A 16,214-nucleotide genomic window follows, 5' to 3' on the forward strand; every position below is an offset into this window, starting at 1 on the left:
ATCAACAAGAACCTGAGAAAGTCTTCAGGTTTGATCTTTTTATTAGAGTGGCGAATTGCTTCTGTTAAAAACTATCCACGTGAACAAAGAGGTGTTTTTCTGTTCCATATTTCTGACACGGTCTTTTTCTGATAAGAATGCTCTCCTTGCCCTCCCGGTGAACTCGGTCAGCTTCTCTTATTGTCACTTTTACCTTCTGTTTACTCTCAGCGGTGTTGATTTGTTGAAGTGTGATACTGGCTGCCGCATGAATGCAACGGAAAGAATAAAAAGACTCAACAAACCAAACGCTGCATAGGACAGCTGAGGAACAAAAGGAGGCAGAGCTGAATGTACAAAAACTGAGACAGCAAGGACACACTGCAGTCAGCGACAATGCACTGAGAGCTGCACTCGTCAACAAAAAACACCTGAACTGAAAGAAAATAGAATGAATAGAAGTGAGCAGTGACTTTTCTGTCTTTTAATGGTGTTTGCTATTGATCAATTATTGCAGGCAGAACAAATAGCTGCTATTATATGTCACTATTCTTCTGTGTGTGTGCTGCTGTGGTGCTGAACGCCTCCTGTTACTGTCTCTATTTCTTCTCTTTTATTCTTTTAACATTTTCCTTTTCCGGCTTTCGTCGACCTCGCTGCTGACTCCGACTGGGCAGGTCGTTAACTAACAATCTAGCGAGCGTTCCTCTTCCCAAAGTCCCCAGCCTCCCTCTCACACTGCCACAGATGCCCACCTTCTCAGCGCCTGCCTGGATGGGACCGCTGTGTGAGAACACGTATGTATGAGAGAGGGTAGACTGGACTGGAGGCCTTCACACAAGCTGACAATCTAAAACTCACCCAAAGACTCTAGGACCTGTGTTTGCTGATGTTCTGCCGTCATGTAGATGGAAGCCAGTGTAGAGCTCCTGGTCTGTTTCCTTCTCCAGCTCTAAACCTGCTGAGAAAACTTAAACCCTCTATGGTGCCATGTTCCCTCTAGGTAAGACACTAATGTGTGGCTGTTTGCACTCACACAGTACATCCTCAATTATGTTGCAATACTTTAAAAAAGAGACGACAGCACAGCTTATACTGTAACATGACTCTCTGGAGGCCATGTTGAGTCTCTTTTGGGGGCCTTCCTCACGTGGTTCAGCTCTGTCAACTCTCTCCGTAAAAAATGGTCTGAAAACATGTTTTTCTGTCATTTGACAATCTGGAACAATGGATTCACAATAATAGATGAGCAAAGTTTAATTTTGAATTGTTTAATTAACTTTATATGATTATTAAGTAATAGGTAAGAGTTAAAATGTCAACGTTGCCTTGAAGCATCATCTGACATTTATGGAATCCTGCCATGACAGTTTATAGCATTGTGTATATAGACTTGTACACTGTTCAAATGTCCAACAGTCATCATCGTTAAATTTCTATCCCACAAATTAGCCTAGATAAGTATAATAATGGTAGTTTAAACAAAGTTCAAGCTATGAAGCTGTATAGTCGACTATAACAATGCACTTTACGAGTCCTCTCTGCAGAGCAGACTGTATACTAATATTTTACACACATATTTAATAATAATATTAATACATTTTATTTCTGGGCGCCTTTCATGACAGTCAAGGTCGCCTTACAGTGTAAAATACAAAGTACAAGATAATTAAACATTTTACAACAAACAAACAAACATCAGTTTACACAACAAACAAAACAAACATAAACAAAACATCTACCCACTCAAAGACAGAAGGATGTGATAGAAGAGGAGGATCTGAGGGTGCGAGCAGGTATGGTGATAGGAAGGAGGTCAGAGAGGTACGCAGGGGCGAGGCTGTGGATGGCCTTATAGCTCAGAAGTAGAATCTTATAGTGGATGCGGTAGGTATTTCTTCCATTTATAGAATGAAAGCATTATTATTGTATGATTCTTCAAAGAAGAAGAGGGTCAAATTAGCCCCCCAGGTGATGTTAGTGAGGATGAATCTGAATTTAGAAGTCTGGAAGACAGCAAGCTGCAAACAACAAATAGTGGCGACATATAGTCAGGAAAGACGAGCAGCAGGACATTTACACGTAAAACAAATAATCAAACACTAAAATATAATTCACTGTCTTGTTTTAAAGATCATAGTTTGTTTTGATAAATTGTTGACGTAAAGTTTGTTGAAATAAACTTACACCCTTTAACACATTCATTCCTCTGGGCTGTTTTCACAGTGGCACAGTGTTGTCTGAAGGTAACGTTCAGACAGACTTTTTATGTTTTTTCATTTCATATGGCATGAATTAAAGAGGCAACAGATAGGATTCGGGTTTTTTGTTTTTTTTTTTTTTAGCTTGGCGCCACCTAGCGTCAGTGATGTTGCGTCCCACTGTTGCAACGACCAAATTGACAAAAGTCCAGTGTTCACTTAGCTGGGCGTAACTTAGCTGGGCGATGTCCGTGGATAGCTGCCTCCGTGAGAAGGAGGGAGGAAGGAAGGGAGGGGGGTATCACTGTCCGAGGGCTGCCGTAGAATGGCAACCAGGATGTCAGCCGACCAACACTCGCTACCCGCTCCCTGGTTGCGGCGATTTGCGATGCTGGCCAGCTAGGAATGAACTAGCAGCCAGTACAGTCCAGTCCTCTCTGGTCTAGCTAACATTTAGCCGTGTTACTTACTGATCCATTAGAAAGAAAGCTAGCTGGACATGGGTTTTGAAGCCTCTTTGGTCACGGAGCTCCCTCCATCTCTTGAACGCCTGACTGAGGTTTACTCTTGTTTTTCCTCTTCTTTTATCACTCTCCTTTTTGCTCTTCTTTGCCTCCTCACACAGAGGAGCTCCTTTTCTTTTGCTAGGCCGTTTTTCACTTGTCTCCAAACTTTGTCCGTCTGCCATTGTGCTCGTGACTCAACTATCTCATGCCCAACTCCTCATAAGGACCAGCTCCAGTCCCTGATTGGCTGACCGACCAGTTTCACAATACATGACGCGTTTCCTGCCGTAAAGCAGATTTTTTTCCGCAAAATTTCAGCACCGGTGGCAGAAGCTTATTGCAAAGATTGCAAAGCCACTAAGTAACCTATGTAAACGCTGATAGTCTGATTTTACTGTGGCCACTACCCTGTGCAGCCCACATTATTTTCATCATGATATATTTAGGAAAAGATGCTGTCTGTTGCCTCTTGAAAGGTTTAAAAAAAAAAGTATGGGTATTATCTAAAATTTTATTAAAATTTATAATAATAATAATAATAATAACTGTGTTTTGTTTTTTTTGTTGTTGTTGTTTTTTCATTTTTTATCATTATGATGTGATTTTGCTTCAAGGTAACGTACCCAAAAGACATATGTATTTTTGAAATTTCTTCAAATAATGTAAACTTGGTAAACAACGGCACCATGATGCGTAACAACAGCAAAATGCTTGAATTTAATGTTTCAAGTCCTGCAGGGTTCAGTCAGCTTTGTATTCAGTTTTGATTCAGTGAATCAAAATTAAAGTGCACAAGAAAGTGTGAAGATGAGACGTGGATCAGGTCAGGTCAGGTCTTTGGGTTTCTGGAGGTCAGGTTTGGGTGAAGCCCTCTAGTCAGGACTGTCCTCCGTCTGTCCTGAATGCTCAGCAGTCACGTCGCTGCTCTGATTCTGTTCATCCGCCTGCATGTTTGTCAAAGAGACCACATCACTAACATGAATTATTATATCAAGAAACTTTTTTCACATGAGGCTGCTGAAGTTTTTAACATTTTACTTTACTTAGTAGTTTATTGAAATCCAGCAAAACTTTACCATGCCATTCATCCCTGGTTTCTGAGAGATAGCTGAAGAGCATGCAGCATTATTCTCGTCTGTATGAGCCAGGCTCAGCGTTGGAGCGGGAGGTTTGTGGTTTCAATTTGTTTCTGTGACACTGTGGCTCTTTTGTCAGCGGGGTGCCGCCTGCATGCGATTGTTCCTCAGAGACTCGTTGGTAGAGATTTTGTGCTGAGCAGTGTGTCACGAGTCCTTGTGCTGTGCAGTGTTCGTGTCACAATGTGAAGAATATCATTGTAATAATAACACAACACCTCAATTTTCTATTGCAGCTTGCAAGGCATAAATCTACCTGACATCTTGTAAGTTGAAAAATGGTTTGCTTTGTTCATTAAACCCCACCTGCTCCATTTCTTCTCCAACATGTCCCTCTGCATCCAAACACAGGAAACAAAAAGAAACTCATCATGACTGTCCTTCACTTTTTACTGTTTTACAGTGTTTTATACTCTCTGACCCTCCATGTTTTAAGCTAGTATCAATTTGGAGTTTGTCAGTGCTCACCAGGACAAAAGGAACGTTAAAGGTTCTGTTTACGACATTCAGAGCATTAATATAGCAGGAAACAACTTGCAATGTAAAGATACAGAGGACGAGTGGCGTCCTGAGCAGAAACTGAAGTCACGCTGCCTCTCTGTGTTTAAAACACCCAGCTTCTCTGTTCATTGTGGCGTTAGGTGGTCCGGTGGTGCATGCTTATGTTTGTATCCCGCTGGATAGCCAGTCGCTGCTGCTCTGCACACGTTCAGCAGTTACTGTTGATAACACCACCCAAGGCGCTGTCACTCAAGCATTATCCCCACCCTTCATTCCCACCCAATGTTAACTGCGTTAGCTCTGTCAGCAGTGTTGCTGTTTTTAAGCAGAATTTATCCTTCTGTGTCGAATCTACACCACTCCTGCAATGTAAGCTCTGTGTCAAGGTAGAGCCCACGCCCGACCCTGACATGGCACCTCCCCAGAAATGTAACTACATGTTGTGGAGACGCAGACCCCATTTTTATTTCTGTAAGATGAAACTCAACTCAACTCAACTCAAACTTTATTTATGAAGTACATTTAAAACAACCAAGGTTGACCTAAGTGCTGAACAGGTCAGTAGAAATAAACAAGCAAATACAATGAGGCACCCAATAGTACACCACAATAACAACCATAAGATACATAAAATAAAATACAATACAATAAAATAAAATACAAGGGTTATAAAATAAGATAAAAATAAGATAAAATGTTTGGGTGTCCAGCTCAACCTGAGTTAAAAGCCTGAGAGAAGAAGTGGGTTTTAAGAAAAGACTTAAAAACCTCTAGGGTCTGGGCAGACCTAATGTGCAGGGGCAGGCTATTCCAGAGCCTCGGGGCAGCCACCCCAAAGGCTCTGTCAAACCATTTCCCTCAGTGGAAACAAAGCTTTTATTTACTTTAATTTCACAGATAAGAAACAATAAATTGTGAAGACAATAAAGCCTCCACACACTGTGTGTGAATTATCTTGGCTGAAATATGAGTAGAAGAAATCTTCGCTAGTCTCCAGGCTAATTTATACAATGTAAAATGCCATAGGCTTGTGCTAATAACGTTAGCATGTTGTATTTGTGGAGAAAACATATTTAGTATCAGACAGTTGTTTTGTCAGTGAATGTTGTAAGTTGTAATGGAGCCAAACTATGTAACGTTACCTTTGTTAAATGTTGCTGTTGTCCCTGGTTTTATATGAGAAGAGGAAAAGTCCACTAACCCCTAAGCTAATTTATACAATGTAAAATGCCATAGGCTTGTGCTAATAACGTTAGCATTTTGTATTTGTGGGGAAAATGTGTCCAGATAAAGACAAGTGTTTGTCTGTGAATGCTGCGAGTTATAGTGAAGCTGATTTGTGTACTTGTGTTTGAAACTGTCTCTATTAAGCCATGTTTAATGTGTGTTTACTGTGTGTTTAATTAGTGTTTACTGTGTGTTTAATGTGTGTTTAATTAGTGTTTACTGTGTGTTTACTGTGTGTTTTGATTCAACTCAACTCTACAGCACTTCACACATTACGTTTACACTACAGTAGATTTGTGGTCAAGTGGTATGAGAGATTGGAACCCAGTGCAATTTGGTGGTTGTTTACACTTTTGTTGAGAGCTGTTTACTTGTGATCAGATCAGCCAAGACACTGGTTGATACCAAACGGCAACCTCCGGGGCTAAATAATCAGCTAACATGAAAGTGCCAAAGCTGCAGTTCCTCTACTGGCCACTTGAGGCTGGCTCCAAAAGCGAGTCACTCCCCAAAGACCCCCATGTTAAAATGTCCAACTTTACAGCAGAAATAAACTTGTTTACAGCGTGGAACAAAAAACAGTCATAGTCTTTTTAGCTAATTTACACATCCATGACAGCTGTTAATAATTAAAAGCAGGCCACTTTGAGTGACTGGCTGTCTGCTGATAGTGTCCTCGGCTCCAAAACCAAGCTGGCGATGGCCACAGTACCAAACTCAAGGCTTTAAAATGGGAGTCTATGAAACAATGGGTGACGTTATGTCACATTGTTCACAGCCTATGGTTAATACCAGCTGTAAACAGGCGCAGAAAAATGCTCTGAATGTCGCGTGTAACTCCTTTAATGTTCATGAAGCCTTTTTATGAGACACTTATTTCTTTCGCTAACAGTTGGGTGCAAATTTATGAATTCAATTTTACATTGAAACAGCTTAAGATCTGATCTTAGTGTAACTTAAGCAGGATTTAAAGTTTAAAATTACAATGACTTTACAAATGTGTGGTATATATATTCCTAAAAGAGATTAAATAGCACAATAAAACAAAGTTTCTAAGATCACTATGATCGAGAAGAGATTTTTCTTGAGACCACAAGTCAACAAAGGAATAAAGAAAACCTTCACTTTTGTTAAACACGTAAGTTTGTGTTTATCAGATTTTTGGGTTATAGGAAAGGAAGGGTTCTAAAACTTTTACTTTGAGGGATCTTTATCTTTATAAATGGCAGCTCACACAAGGATTATGTCATGCCTGGCTTTCCCTGAATCACACAACCCCATTGTCAAAACTCCAGTACCCACATTCCTCTGCTCATCAGGACAAAAATTAATAAGTAATATTAATAAGTAATAAATAACAATCAAAAACCAAGGGAAACTAATTTTGTTTTGTGTATTTGTGGAGCAGTTTATACTCAAACAGAGGAGGTCCAGTGAAACTGGATGATGACACACAGGACAATAGCCTTCTTGATTTTAGACTCTCCGGCTTCTGTTCCCTCAAAAGTCAGTACCATCCAGATGGGTTGCTGTTGGTCAACAAGCCGTGTGCCACAAAACATAAACATCTTTGAGCAGATTTATTTCACCCACATACAAATCCTTTGATCGCAGCAAGTTCTTTGAAAGAAACTGATTCTTTTGCACAGTTTCGGCGCTTGATGTGAATGTTCCTAAAGATGGGCAACATGCATAGAAAGAAATCCATAAAATTCAAGCCGTTAATACCAAACAAAAGATATGTTATGCAGTTTAAGTCAGACATGTTATTTGCTGCTCCTCTCTGTTTCGTATCATTGGAAGGTTTGGGTGCGGACTGTAGATCGAACGAAACAAGACATTTGAAGACCCCTTGAACTCTGTGAAGTCATGATGGAAGTTCAACACTATTTTTAAGGCCAAATCATCCGTTGCTTACACCCGGAATGATTGAGAGATTAGTCAGTATGGAAAATAATAAATCAGACGTGTAATCCAGATTCACCTGCGAAACATTTGTATATGTTTTAAATCAGTCTGTGTTTGAGTGAGCGAGTCCTCAGCAGAGCTGGCAGTGTTGGTGGCCATGTTGGGGGCCACCAACGCTCGACCAGGAGGCTGGTCGTGTTTCTTAAAAAGGCTCCTCATTCCGACTCCCCCAGCCTTTCCCACAACACAGACCACACTGTTCCTCTACCTCACTTCACTTGGCCCTCCTCGATCCAATGAAAAAAAGAGAGAAGAGAGAAAAAAAAAAGCTGGCACTTCATTAGCGAGCACAGACGGGCGAGTGGGATCGTCCCGTTCCCCGGGGAGCGGGGCGGAGCGCGCTCTGAGAAGAGCACCACTAATTAGACATGAGGGGGATAGCCACCGAGCGTTTAATTGCACCGCGGACTCAGCCCAAAGCGTTTATTCCTGTGCGCCACTTGTTAAGGTAACAGTCTTTTAAAGGCGAAGTGAGAAAAGTGAGGGAGTGAGTGGCGCTTGTTTTAACCCCCCTTCCCCCCGTCACCCTCCAACCCTCTCCTCCATCCTCCCGTGGTTGTCATTCTAGCCGGGCGCTGTACACTTGGATGTCGGTGGTGGCGAGCGTTGCCATGTGTTGCTGTGTAACCTGTGCGCAGGGGAGAAGGCGGGGAGACGTCCATCTGTCTCTGTTTCAGCCTGGTGCTGTGTTTACTGACTGCAGCCACACCGCTCTGAAGCAAAACCTGTTGAAGAACCACATCAGAACCTGAATACGCTCGTGTGACTGAGCATGCACCACTAATGCCAGTGAAGAGAGGATCACACCAGTGAATCTACATATCTGTGCACATGAAATACAAATTTTCTGCCTCTCATTTTAGGTCTTAGATTTATTTCCTTCCTCTCTTCTCTGGAAATCTCTTTGCTGCAGAGTGATAATCCATCACAGTCCACAACATGTGCATTACGTGACAGTGTGATATCCTGGACTTGATATTCAGCTGACGAAAATGTCTTTATGAGCCATGTTGTCAGAACATCAACTCAGTTTTAGAATTCTGTTGTTCCTTACACTGAAAATGTTTGGTAAGACTTAAACTTCCTAACAACATTATATAGTTACCAGGAAACTTTTTTTTTTGATTTTGTGTTAATGAAAGACACATATACAGAAATGAAGCATTTCCATTGGTTCCTTTCAATTGCAGACTTTTATAATTGTCCCTGCTCACTGCTGTAAACACACCCATGATTCAAGCCTCTGACAGACTGTGAGGTTTCAGCTGTCTTATAAGTTTAGTGCAGCTACACTGTGCAGATCTAATAAAGTTTGATGTCTGCAGACTGTGTGATGACAGCGCCTACTGAATCACAGGCTACGACATACAATGCGATATCTTCCCATACTGACACAGCCCAAAATCGCTCCGTGTATACCGGGCTTTAGACATCAAACATTGATATAATAGAAACGAGCTGCCTGTATAGGAGCCACTGGCACCAGAATACAACGAGACATTTGTCCCCCCACTTTCTGTGGCGCAACTGGCTCTACTGTCGTGAACTATGTGGAGCGGCCAGATCAGAGACAGGCGTGCACTGCCAAACACTCTGTGGTGTGGTAACTCTGTGGTGCTGCTCCCTTTGTGCACCTTTTACACACTTGGACACAGAGTGGGATCAGAAAGAAGGCGTTATTATAGGCAGGTGCATTAAAAGCTGTGGCAGTCATATCATTCACTACTTTCACCCTGTTTAATCACAGAGCTCTCCCTTTAAGGACTTGCTCACAATTATGGGACCCCTGCAGAGATTTAACTTACACTCTGGGTCATGGGATGGAGATTTTTAAACTTTAATTTGGAGCCTGAACAGTCTCTATCACATTGTGTTGCTCACCACAGCTTCACATGACAAACCCATAAAAATGTAGCTTCACAACATAAAAACATACAAATATGTTCACCAAAAAGTTGTTTACAGCAACTTCACACATACAGCAAAACATCCAAGTGTTGACCTTCAGATACACACTTGCTGCACATTTTGTAAACTTTCCCCCAATGAGAGTTTTCTGAAACAAATGAGCATCATAGAAGATCCCTCGACTTTGTAGGAAAACAAATAGGTGCATGTAAACCTGTGTGTTTTTGTTGTATTTGTGACATTCGGTCAATAACTGTCTCCATCCTCCCCACAGCAACGGCTCGGCCAGCTCGGAGGATTTGTTCTGGAAGCTGGACGCTCTGCAGATGTTCGTGCTGGACCTCCATTGGCCAGAGCCCGAGTTCGCAAAACATCTGGAGCAGAGGCTCAAACTGATGGCCAGCGACATGATGGAGGCGTGTGTCAAGAGGTCAGACTGAGAGGTCACCACAGCTGGATCAGGACCTCTGGGTTCACATCTGTCTCCATCCTTCTCTTTCTTTGTTTTTATTGTTGTTTTGCCTGAATACATTTTTAAATACTATGAAGATAGAGCACAACCCAGTAAATACACACAACTGTTCCTGCAGTAATTAGCTTCTGAGTTAATGAGCTCTGTAGGCTCGAGTACAAATCTGAGCCAACTGCTTCTAACCTTAAAATGTCAAAGATCAACAAACTCTGAAAACTAACCGGGTTTTCTGGCACTTGTTTTGATGGTCTTTAAGTCCTTGGAATAATTCTTGATTTTCATTTAATTGTGTTTCTCTGGACTTTGTCGTAATATGACAAAAATATGCCGAAAATTTGTCACAGTTTTAAAGGAAAGACTCTAAATTTCAGCCATTTCTGGGCAACAACAATCATAAAAACCTTTCCATGTGTTTCGACCCACAGAACAAAATATGCATTTGATTCCAAAATGCAGAAAGCCAGTAAGTCAACAGACTTCCGGGTGCCGCTGTCTGTCTGCACCATGTTCAACGTGCTGATGGACGCCAAGAAGCAGTGCTCCAAACTCTGTGTGCTGGACACCGGTCAGGAGGTAAGCTAACGGTCACATGACTGATCACAGGAGTTTATCCCTGTATGTTCCAGTTGGAACTTTATCTGAACCCAAAGAGGAAATGGATCACAGCTGTCAGTAGTCACTCACAAACGTCTCCAGCCAGATATTTCAACATCAGATCTGAATGATTTGTCACTGCTGAAAATCTCCATCCCAATCGTTTATCTAAACTCAAATTTAATCCTTTGAACAAGCAACCAAAAATTACTTGTTTTTCTTTCTTAATTCATAATAATGTTGGAGAGATTTTGAATTATTTTATCAAGGCAGATGCTATTTGCACCCAGTTACTTGTAGCTAACAATCCTGTTTGAACCCATGGTGTATACTCCTGGGCGTCTTTGCAACGTCGAATTATGATGTTAAAATGAACAGGTCTTTTCAACTGTTCCACAGCCAGATGCAACTTCTCATAGTTAGGATTCTTTCATTGTTCATTGTTCAAGAGGTTTTTAGTGGGAGCTAAATTATTCACAGAGGTCTCTTCCTCTCCAAAACAAACAGACCAGCTCATTTAAACCAGTAAACACACTCATGTTTAAAATCCGGGTTTCTCCTGCACGGTTTGTCTCATCAAAGATGGGCCACTAGCTCAGCATCTGCTAATGTTTGCTCACCTTTTTCTCCAATAACTTAAGATCCAGACGTTCAGTAGGTTTTAAGCGAGGGCTGAATTATCCGCAGAGGTCTTTATCTCTGCAAAACAAACACACAAGGTGATATAAACTGGTAAAAACACTGACTAAAGCAGTTTCGTTAATAAAATAAGTATTTTTCTGATGCTGTTTGTCGCAGAGGGGCTGCTAGCTACAGCGCCTAACATGAAATACGACTGACCATATCTAGAGCCATGGCAAGCTCCATAGACAAGGACCTGCTCCATATGTAGATATTAACATCTCATTCTAAGGTAACAAAAACACAACAGTTCTTATTTTCAGGTGATTATACACTAAAGAAAACACGCTTATTATATTATATTCCCTCTCTGCCTGTATATCCTCCCTAAATCCTCCACACTGGACCTTTAAATTTCCAATTATTGACTTTTCGGCATTGAGACATATAATCTCTCAAAAGATAATTGCAGTGCATTTAAGGATAGATTGTTCTCCACCCCTGGTCAACAGAGTCTGTACTTATCTGTGATCAGTGCTGTGAGGGAAAGGGGTGGTGCTGAGGATTGTTCATTTGGTCAGGAGCCAAGTCTCGTGTCCACGTTCGCCAAAACTGAAATGCTCCACATGGATTTACTTCACCTTCATGAGTGCATCCCTTTAATTGCAGAAGTGACATGGATTTTGGTCTGAAATCATAAATGCTGGTGTGACTGATGCATTATCTGATCTAGAAATCTGAAACGAGGAGAAACTGACGCAACATAAATCATCTCCACGTTGGCAGAATATTTCGTGTTTGTCGAGCCTTGGCTGACTATCAAGCTAAATCACTTAAGACAGATAGATGGTTTGTATTTTTCAGTTTGCACAGCACACCATCAGAGACCATCAAAGTGTGTCAGCTTCTGAAAATCCTCAGTCGTCTTTTATTTTCAGCCTCACACTGCGCGGGTCGAGTCAAACTGTCAGATCAGCCACTAAAACGTGACTGTTTCCCTCCAAACATCCAGCAGACGGGCAGTTCAGGTGTATTTGTGTTCACTTGAAACGGCCAAACGCTCGACATGAGCTGTTAAATGGATGACCGTGAAGACTGTGTGAGGCAGCGGCCTTGGCGTCGCTGAGAGCGAAACCCTTTGGCCACAGACAGTCTTGACAGAGAGCTAAGCTCGCTGCTCTCTTGACCTTCAGCTTCCTCTCTTCTCCAGCTTCCAACACGCCGTTCAAAAACACCATTTGTCCATTTATTCCCGCTGACACACACTGCATACCTGCCTGCAGAAGGACACTCTGTATTCCAGCCTCGCACACACAAAGAGCATCCACATTCACACTGGTTCTGCTGTTGTATTTACATATTATAACATTTTCAGGATGCAACACAAAGACAGTTTCAGACACAAAAGCAAGAAAATTAAATACAAAGAGGAAATAAAGAAAGTGGGGTATTCCACACAAAGGGTGTCAGCTGGTCCTTTAAATGACTTCATTAAATGGTCTTCATTGTGACGTCTTCATTGCCACAAACATTTGATCTAATTTCGTGTATCCATCTCTTAATTTATTTTTGTCAAAATGAATCACGCTCTTCATGTGAAAGTTCATATTTCTGATGTTACAAATCTTTAAACCTCCCACTGAAGCCAGTACTGTCTTTTTACTTTATATTCGTACATACCTGTTGGTAAAATATAGGTTAACCTACCTCGCTCCAATCACCATATTCCTACACAATACTTAGCTCTGCACAGGACCACATATTTACTGCTTACCTTTATACTTATCTGCAATGAAAGGTGATTCTTCAAAAATCAGGGGTTAAAAAGTGGCATGCACGATAGATAGGTAAATTATCAGCCAATAATGGAACATTTTTATCATTATGCATTATTCTGATCATCAAAATTATAGCCCATAATAAGAAGCCAGACTGCTGTCATTGACTTAACAAAGGCAGCATCTACGCACCTGACACAGTAGGTGTCGGTACATGTACCTTTAAACTTGGTTTGCGAGCAGAACAACAGCTGCAGCATGCCGTCAGGAGGGCAACACATGTCATGCTGTGGACGTCTTTCACAGCTCCAGAGGAAGACAACAGGACTGCGCCGGGGGTCTGATCTCTGGCGGTCCGACACAGTTTAGACACTGCACTGAAGGACCGCCTCCACAGTGTTAGCATGAGCTAATTAGCAGCAGCAGCAGCTAACATCCAACACCGAGCTTTTAAAAGACTCGACTCTTGTTAAACTTATTAATAACCACCAGCTATGTGATGCTGCAGCTAGTGATTATTTGTACGTTGCCTCTCTGGCTGCGTGTGTGTGTGAGGCACAGCAACTGAGCTGAGTGTTAATGTGTGAGGTGAATCAACAGCACATCACTTTTCTACTTGGTAGCTGTAGGCTAGTCTATCGTGGGACGGTGAGACGGCGCCTGGGTGCGTATGTAAAAATGCAGCGTGACGATACAGACGTTTCATACAGCAGACGTAACACAGACCTGCCGATGTTGATGTTCATCAGCTGTCAGTGTTTGTCTCTGTTAGGAGAGACTCCACTCTGCAGTGTAGTTGATACACTTTACTGATACACCACAGAATTACCCTGAGCTTCATCATCTCCCTCTGTCTTATCGTTAACTCTGAATTTAATACTGATTAAAAGTCATTTTACTTTCACATCCTTGTGTTTATCATGTTTATCTATAGGCTGGTGTTATGTGGGGGCGGGGCGTTGAGGGTAGACCTGATGTCGGCAGGTATGAAGAGTCATAAACTACAGGCTGTACACTTCTTTATGAAATAAAAAACTGTGAAATTATCGGTTATGAAACTGGTTGGTAAAAAATCCATATTGGTGCATCCATAGTTCAAAATGATATTGGAAAAATCTTGAACGCACTTTCCAAATAGTAGATAAAGTGCTGCCATCTTATAAACATTATTACTTTTATAAGTTCTTTGGTGTAGTGCTGAAATGATTCACTGATGATCAGTTAGGTGACGTGAAATACATTAACCTGTGTGGACCTTGACTAAGGAGAAATCTGGACACCGTGGCTGCTCCATCTGAGCACCACTGGGCTAAAACACACAGGTGGTGAATATAGCTCCCACTATATCCCATGACTAACAGTGTCTCCAACTATTTTCCAATAACAGTAGCTAGCACCAGCTACAAAGAATGCTTTAAGTTGCCAGATGACATCATGTGCTCTTTCCCATATCCGCGACATCATCAGACACTTTTATAGTTGTGTTGTGTATAGTTGTTGACTGCTGGCACAAGAGGTCAAGGAGAGACCCTGCTCCAACATGTGTGGGAATATATTACAATATATTTTTTAATATATTTCAGTATGTTCCCCGTTGGTATGAATAAATTGCTAAATTGGTTGACAGAAAGTTGCTAAGAGAGTGTGAGAAGTTGCAAAATCTAGAGAGAAAGTCACCAAGTTGGCAACACCGGTGTCTAAGTTAGGATTGCTAAACTATGATTGGACAGTCGCTCTTTGGGGGAGGGGTTTAGCGAATGGTTGGTTGTATCAGGGCTTCACAAGCTCATGTGGTCTGCATGATAAAGTCCCAATCTCTGTTGTTTGTCTGTATCTCCACCACGGTCTTTCCCTGTTGCTAATGTAATCCATTACATCTTGGTGCACTTGTTTGCATTTAGGTGCACTGACATCACGAGGAGATTTAAAGGTTAAAACATCCAGAACATTCAGAGATCAGATATTTACAGACCCAACGATGAAGATCGTATGGAGCCAAATTTCCCGAGTAAAGATTCAACATCTTGCATTGAGACATCAACAAATTGTGTTTTGTGTCCGTCCACTCAAGAGGAACAAACTAGGGATGGGTCACGATTTTTGAATTTCGAATAGTCGTTTCATTTTTGAAAAATCGATTTTTTTAATGCGCCTATTACTATTCGCCGTCTTATTCCCCCCTTTTATTTGACATGCAATTCAGCTCCTAACCACACGAGGGCAGTATAGGATTGCTACCTTTATACCTTTATATATGCAGAGACTACTACAGTCATCAAAAAAAGTTCCGTGTGGAACAACTTCGACAAAATAAACGAAAATGAGGTGCAGTGCAAACTCTGCGTATCACAAGTCTACAACAAGTATGCACAGTCATTTGAGAGTGAGGCACACAGGAGGCGGCGAGGGACCGTAACGCCAGGGCCACACCACCCACGGAAGCGCTGCGAATAGCCTCAAAGCACCGAGAAGCGAGGCCAGTTTCCTTTCGGCGCCCATGTTACCCGATTGTGTCATCCACTCCGGCCGCGCCGCGCCATGCAGCTCCGTGGCTGGCTTGCCCCCTGCAGTGATCATTTCGGTGTCTGGTCTGTTTTCTGCGCGAGCGGCGAGCCACGAGCGAATGTGTCAAGCCGGGTGATGGAGACAGCAGCTGGGAGCAGAGCCGCTTGTCGACTGGCGTGGAGAAATGCCCGATGTGAACGGATGTGCTCCAGCGAGAATGTCGGTGTGCCGTGCTTCGCAGAACTTCCACGGGCGGTGTGGCGCTGGCGTAATGATGAATGGATCTCTGTGTGCGTGGCTCCGGGGGGACAATTATTCGAAAAAATTGTCAAATAGTTGCCATGATTTTCGAATAGTGTTTTTGCTTGTGCTGCCCATCCCTAGAACAAATTAATTTCACAAAGTCCTTCTGGGTTTCCAAACACAGCAAACCTCCATTTAATATTGTTGCACAAAATGTTTGATTCAGTTTGTCAGACTGAACTTGACTCTGCCCCAAAAACTCCGTATGACTAACCTTGATGATTAAAGAGAGAGTCTTTGATTGAAGACGTCTTTTTTCCAAATGCTTCTTTGGAGTTTTCAAAAGGAGAAAAGCTTTTACAACTCGTCTGCATTCTGCTCGTTTTTACATGTTAAATATTTACAGCTCACAATAGCAGATACATTTGGACCCACAGAGACTAAATATAATGATAATGTTTGATTTTATAACTCAGAGAAGTGTTGCAAATTCTGACAATTACTCTTTCTTGTGCAGTGTCACAAAAAATGTTTGATTCAAGGTCAAAGCTGTGATGGGGATGAAACGAAAAAAG

General features: G+C 41.9%; 1 protein-coding gene across 4 annotated transcripts in view; it reads left to right on the top strand.

Moving 5' to 3' along the window:
• cadps2 (Ca++-dependent secretion activator 2) overlaps positions 1 to 16,214 on the top strand; it is a 335,426-nt gene that overhangs the window by 273,715 nt on the left and 45,497 nt on the right. For all 4 annotated transcript variants that reach the window (XM_049574196.1, XM_049574198.1, XM_049574197.1 and 1 more), the window contains exons 20-23: positions 657 to 776; positions 4,059 to 4,088; positions 9,701 to 9,856; positions 10,324 to 10,471. In XM_049574196.1, the coding sequence (XP_049430153.1) occupies positions 657 to 776; positions 4,059 to 4,088; positions 9,701 to 9,856; positions 10,324 to 10,471 (454 nt within the window). The remainder of the gene's footprint in view (positions 1 to 656; positions 777 to 4,058; positions 4,089 to 9,700; positions 9,857 to 10,323; positions 10,472 to 16,214) is intronic.

This window comes from Epinephelus fuscoguttatus, linkage group LG4 (assembly GCF_011397635.1).
Source record: "Epinephelus fuscoguttatus linkage group LG4, E.fuscoguttatus.final_Chr_v1".
In the NCBI taxonomy this organism is placed as follows: Eukaryota; Metazoa; Chordata; class Actinopteri; order Perciformes; family Serranidae; genus Epinephelus; species Epinephelus fuscoguttatus.